This window comes from Arachis duranensis, chromosome 10 (assembly GCF_000817695.3).
Source record: "Arachis duranensis cultivar V14167 chromosome 10, aradu.V14167.gnm2.J7QH, whole genome shotgun sequence".
NCBI classification, from domain to species: domain Eukaryota; kingdom Viridiplantae; phylum Streptophyta; class Magnoliopsida; order Fabales; family Fabaceae; genus Arachis; species Arachis duranensis.
In genome coordinates, this window is record NC_029781.3 from 44,714,742 (window position 1) to 44,721,150 (window position 6,409).

General features: G+C 31.5%; 1 protein-coding gene across 1 annotated transcript; it reads right to left on the reverse strand.

The window, feature by feature from the left end:
• Window positions 1-1,947: 1,947 nt before the first annotated feature.
• On the reverse strand, window positions 1,948-6,403 carry LOC107469738 (ceramide synthase LOH2). The gene is made up of 6 exons (XM_016089115.3): window positions 5,985-6,403; window positions 4,820-5,028; window positions 4,037-4,192; window positions 3,429-3,614; window positions 3,154-3,332; window positions 1,948-2,572 (listed from the first exon to the last, which is right to left on the reverse strand). The coding sequence occupies exons 1-6, from the start codon at window positions 6,102-6,104 to the stop codon at window positions 2,556-2,558; spliced, it is 867 nt and encodes a 288-aa protein (XP_015944601.1). The 5' UTR covers window positions 6,105-6,403; the 3' UTR covers window positions 1,948-2,555.
• Window positions 6,404-6,409: the final 6 nt, after the last annotated feature.

Sequence of the window (6,409 nt, forward strand, 5' to 3'; positions counted from 1 at the left end):
AACAGTTGTATTCCATTCAATTCGATGCAAAATTGAATAATCCAAACCTCATCAGCATGATTCGTTTCAGAAGAATAAACAAAATCATTCTCATTAAATTGATTTGAATTTAAATCATTCATTGTTTCAATTCAGAAGTGAAGATCGAAGAAGAAAATGAAGAAGAAGAAGAACGACAGAGCTTATTACGTTGAATTCCATGCAGATCAATAATGAATAACGCGAGTAGAGAAGAAGAAAAAGAATAATAAAGAAAACGTGAACAGGGAAAAACGACGAAGCTTATTACGTTCAAGAAGAAGAAGAAGAAGAAGAAGAAGGAGAACGCGAGAAGAGAACAAGGTTTAGGTTGCAGCAGAAGGTTTACGTTGAGGAAAGGTTTATCACGCAGCAGAATGTTTACGTTATATGAGGCGCGTGTATGACAAACGAGTGAGGAAGTGGGAGAGGCGCGTCTAGAAAAAATTACTTGAATAGCTTGGATAAAGAAATTACATGGATGTAGAGCTTTTCTATTTATAATATTAATATTGTACTTGAAAGAGCAATTTACTCTTTTTTTATTAGCAAAATTTTCATAATTAAAAAAAAAGGGAAGGGGAGGGGGGCTGAAGGACCTCTTTCCTTAGCTTTTTCCTGTTTCAAATTAGAAAAAGGTAATAATGTATATACATTCATATTTTTATTTGTTAAATTTATCAAATATGTACAATTGTAATGAATATAACATTAATCAAGATCATAATTATCTTATGCTCTCACCAAGAGATCTGTTATTCGAATTATTTTTAATTAATTAACTGCTTGAATGTTGACACCTAAAACATGCTTGATTTTGTCAGGATTCAAAATTAAAAGTTAAAATATACTCTTTGAAAAAAAGAAATGTTCGTGCTAACCAAATTAAGTTGGTCTAGTAGTTAATTTACTAATTCGTTTAAGTAAATGTCAAGTTTTTGAATTCTTTCGTGTGTATACAACAATCTATTAGTCAGCGACAAACTTTTAAATGAAACTCCAATCTACGGCAAATTAATCTTTAACCTGTCGGGTTGAGATATATCATAGGAAACCCAAAAAAATAAGAATAATTACCCAAATCAGTCCCCAAAAATTTTAAAAGCGAACATTTTAGTTCCCAAAAAAATTAATACACAAAAACATCTCAAATATTTTACTCTAACAGACAAATCAATCCCTAATTCATTTTCTAGCATAGTAATTATCTAAATGAATCTCTAAGAATTTTAAAAGTTGACATTTTAGTCCCTAAAACAAATTAATACATAAATTAATTCCCAACGTTTTTTTTTGTCAGACATAACAGTCTCCCGTACATAAAAAATGTAAAATAAAATTATTATTATTATTATTATTATTATTATTATTATTATTAGTTACACAATAATACTGTACTATAAATTTTTGCATTTTTTAAACAAAAGTAATGATAAATGTATTTATTAAATTGTTATGTATATATTTATAATATTAAAAAGAGCTTTTACATCATATATATATATATAATCACTTAATAATAATAATAATAATAAAATTATTAGAGATTATTCTACAAAAAATTCAAAGTTAAAATTATTTGATATTTTTATATTTAATATAACCAAAAGATATTCTATTTTAAAAAAACATATTTGTATTTAAAAAAATATTTTAATTTGAATTTCAAAACATCATTATTCATCTTACTTGTTTCCAATAAAAAAAGTGTATTAATATGCCAGTGTGTCAATCCACATACACAATACTAAAATAATAATAGAGGTTAACATATAGTTAAAGTATTAAATTTTTTTAGAGACTAAAATGTCAGATTTTAAAATTTACGACACTAATTTGGATAATTACTCAAAAAATAATAAGGAAATGCCCGTGGGCTGAAAATGTTGCGGAACAATGTCAGAAGAACAAATATTACAGTAGACAATATGATCAACAGTGATTTAAAAGTTGCACTCGGAAATTATTTTGGAAACAAAAAATTCTTAAGGTAGCCACATATATTCTTTCCAAAGTTTGAAAATAAAAATTAGACGAAGATCTTGAAAACAAAACAAGGTAAGCCCGACTCCCAAGTCATTGAAATCCTGAAAACCCGCAAGACCACAATTTTACAGGAAAATGGCATCTTAATGGTCAGAAAAGCATTACTAATTGCTCAAAGTCGCAACTCTAGATGGGGAACCAGATTTTACCAAAAGGATCACTGATTTTTTTTTTCAATTATCATTCTTTATCGGCTACCTTTCATCAACCCCTGGCTAACCTAAGGTTTGTTTGGTAAGAAAACAATTATACAGGAATGGCTATCATTTACACAGCAAAAATGTATGAATCAAAATATTCTAAGATGGTTTCCCTGCTTCCTTTTTATACTAAAGTAATCATGAAAAATCTGAAACTAAGGAAAATTCAGCCTCCTTCAATTGGTTATATTAACCAAAGGAACTCAGAAATCTACAGACAAGTCAATAGCTGTATCAGCAGAGTTACCACCAACCAGCGAGAACAAAGGAAACCCAGCAACCTTTGCTTGTTCAATCATCGTCTGAATCTGAAAAGGAAAAATAAAAAAAATAGTTGAGAGATTCCCTTCAGCAAAGCAAAGTATAGAAGATGAGGTAATAAGCAAAAACAAGTGTACGCTGGAGACTCTTAAAGAAGAATTAGATTTGGTTGTAATAGTAATCATGCCTATCAAACAAAAGGCAATAAAGGGTTAATAATCTTTTCTTTAAAATTAACGATTCCAATAGACACATATTGATAGTAAAATAGTCACATGTATAGCATAAAGAATAAAGCATTATACTATGCTGACCAATCTCCGCAAACTATGATCACATTTTCTCCAAGGTCTGGACAATTTAATACTGTTGGCATCCCTCAAAATAAAATAAAAAAAAAATTGCAGACATTATACACAGTAACTCTTTGGAATGTCTGCTATAGGCAAACTCATATTTTCAAACTTCAACTTCTCATAACCTATTAATATATTATTTCAACAGAGGAAGAAGTATGAACATGAATGAAAATAATGAGTGGGAGAAGAGATCCTAACAATGAACTGGTTCTTCAAAAGCAAAAAATAATAATAACGTACTCAAGTCTGCATTGACGTAATATGCTTACCTGATCTAATATCCTCACCAACTTTTCCCCTATTTTTCAGCTGCCTATGGATCATTGCACATATTAGCATCCACCAGTATAGATGGAAGATGAGCAGCATAATGAGTAGTGTATTAAACAAGTAGTAAAGCATTGTGGGGAAAGCCTCTGCTAGGTTTAAGTGATCAATCAAGTCAATGCTGGAAATCCAATGATGAGAACAAACAAAAAAACAATTAAAAAGTGCCTCAAAAACCAAAATGAAGTTAAACAAATCACTAAAACAGAAGATCAACCTTGTTGCTCTAATAACGCAAAAGGGAAAGATGATTAGCCGCAATATGAGCCATGAAAGTGCAAAGAATCCAAAGAACACACTAGCACCAAATTCTCTTTCAGAATATTTGAAAACCTTGGCAGCTTCCATGAATACATCACTTGCATCATGAATGGCAAGTATTATGGAACCAACTCTGAAGAAACTGCAAGCACAATTGTAAGTTATTAGCATCTATCTTTTATTTATTTTTTTTGGGTTCTTCAACATCTATCTATTTTGATGATTTGATGCTGATACCATTTCTGAAATTTTGATTATCTAGAACACTCAAACTAAACTACAGTCATTGAGCATTTACAGAAACTAGAATTCAAGTCACGTTTAATTATTAAGTATTGAAAATGAACTATGAACATTATGTAGGAGACAAATACAAAACACATTAGTGTGACAACGATGCGAAACACAGTTTTTTCTGATATCATTAATGAGAATCAAATGTGAGCAACCAGATGAGATTTTTCATTCTAAACAAAATAACAACAAAATAACTAATTCTACATCTAAGGTTTACCTGTAGAAGAGGCAATGGTATATTATTCATATATAAGGTTAAGGTACTACCTTGTTACATACGAGCCTGCAATCAGCATAACGGTGATTACATGGTGAGAAAACATGACTGCAAAATCCTTCCTTCGAGTCTCCCAGGTGAGAATAGCAGCAATGCTGTAGATGTAGAACCCACATTGCAACATGTAGTAAAACTTTACAGGATTCCTGGAAAAGTAAATGAAACAGGAGGCAATACAACATTTAATATACCTTCTTCTATTAATAGAACTCAAATTTGAATAAATAGAATTTCCTCCAAAGTACAGTTATTATTTCTCCTCATGTGAGTTGGCTTCACATCATATATAACCAAATGGCAAACAACAGCAATCAGTAAAAGGAAACGAGAGGCTAAAATTAGTCTCAAAACTTATAAAATACTGTACAGTGTTATACTTGTGTACATTATCATAGGAATGCGTATATTTATTTCCAAAATTCTCATTTTCCTTTTTTGTTCATGTTCTCAGTTGTTTATCAAAACCTGGATATAAAAATTTATGTCGAGTTCCAAAAAATGACCAATTTTCAGTTTCTAGTAACTTCTTAAGCTCAAAATTCTCTTTTCCATACCATTGCAACATGTGAACACAGGTTTATGGATTATAAAATTCACTCTAGATCTGAACTGTTAAAACTGCAAAATGCTAAGAAAATCAATATGAAATGAAGAACATAAACGTAAACAATAAAGTCAAAAAAGAAAAATGTATGTATTTCATTAAAATGGAAAAAAAAAAAATTTTGCCATAACAAGATATATGTTGTTATCATGCTACACAAATTACTTACTTCAGCTCATGATTTGGCCAATCGATGAAGTATAATTTTGTATTAGTAAACCAAGGTTCCTGATAGATGGATTTAAGAATGTATGCTTCAGCTGTAGCATAGTATATTAGCTTCCACATTGACTCTGAGCATTTTTCAATCTTTACTTGCATTTCCTTGGTAATCCTTGAAGGAGCCCCACCCCTTGTGAGCATCCTGATAGCCAACCTCTGTAATCAACAATTTTTTTATGAAATATGAATAAAGGAATATGGTATAAAAATGGTATTATTATTCTAAGTAAATGAACTCAACAGTATATATTTCTTCTAAAAATGCCTTTTCTGTGGGTCACTAAATGAATCAATGCAAACTTCATGAAACATGACAAAATTGAGATTATCTATAGCTTATGCCATGAAAAAAATATTGCTTGATCATGCTACTTCATGATTTGCTTCACAAGACAGCAGATGAAGAACACAATTAATTATTCTGACAATAATACTTTCTTAATAGGGATAGTCGTCTTCCAAAATCCATTACTCATAATCGTGCTTTGCTTTTTGCTTCCCTTTGTTGAATGGGGAAAGATTAGAAACTAAAGCCTACAATAAAGCAAACTCCACGGTCGCTTCTACCGTAAGAAGAAAAGAAATGATACTAAAAGAAGAAAGAAATAAGGAACAAAAGGCACTCTCATTGATTCAACAACTTACACTCTAGGGTTCGTCATATATACATAACCTAATAATAATACCTCTTAAATGTCAAGATAATATGAATTATAAATACAAATGAAAAGAGCTAAACGGAATAAACAAAGTTAGAATTCAAGAAATATGACCTGCAATGCATTACGAAATTTTGCTATTCTAGCATTCTATGCGTCGATTGAGAGCAATTGTGTTATCTTAAATACTCTCCATTTTTTCCCCGATCCCGTGCATTAATTAACTCCATTTGACAGGTCAACATCAAGATCCTTTGACTAAATAACCAACTAGATATCAAACTTAACCACAAAACAACAACAACAACAACAATCCAGCATAACGAAACAAAGAGATTATGTGTAACATTTCGGAGCTGAAATCAAGAAGAACAAGCAGAATCCAAAAACCAAAAGAACAAAAAAAAAATCCGAAGCTATAAAGAACAATCAGCGAAGAGAAAGAAATCTTACGCGAAAGACGAATCTGTCGAGCAAGAACCTGGCGATGAAAAATGTGAAAGAGAAGCAGATCGCGAGGGAGAAATCCGAAGTCTGTGGCGCGGTGGCATTGCTGGAAAGAAAGGAATCCATGGGAAGGGAATGGAGGTAGCTGAAAGAATTTCTGTTATTTTCAGAAGGAAGGTTGAATCGGTTGAGAGGCGAAGAGGAGCAGAGAGATCATGGCATCGAAAGGACGCAAAATGCAAATGATTTTATTTATATATGTGTGTGGTTTGTTGCGGAAGCAGAGATCTGGCGTTACCTGAAAATGAGGGTGGAAGCAGAAAACGTGAAGAGGAAGGGTGGGAAGAACGGAAGGTAAGGAGGGAGGGAAAGTGTGACGAGCAATAGAGAAAGCAACAGAAACCGAAACAGAAATGGCGAGGGTTTGTATT

Excerpts from the sequence above, each read along its gene's own strand:
- LOC107469738 (XM_016089115.3), bottom strand. The coding sequence starts at position 6,104 with ATGGATTCCTTTCTTTCCAGCAATGCCACCGCGCCACAGACTTCGGAT. Across the intron at positions 5,029-5,984 it reads TCGACAGATTCGTCTTTCGC|AGGTTGGCTATCAGGATGCT; the intron begins GTAAGATTTCTT and ends TGTTGATTACAG. Across the intron at positions 4,193-4,819 it reads TGGCCAAATCATGAGCTGAA|GAATCCTGTAAAGTTTTACT; the intron begins GTAAGTAATTTG and ends TTACTTTTCCAG.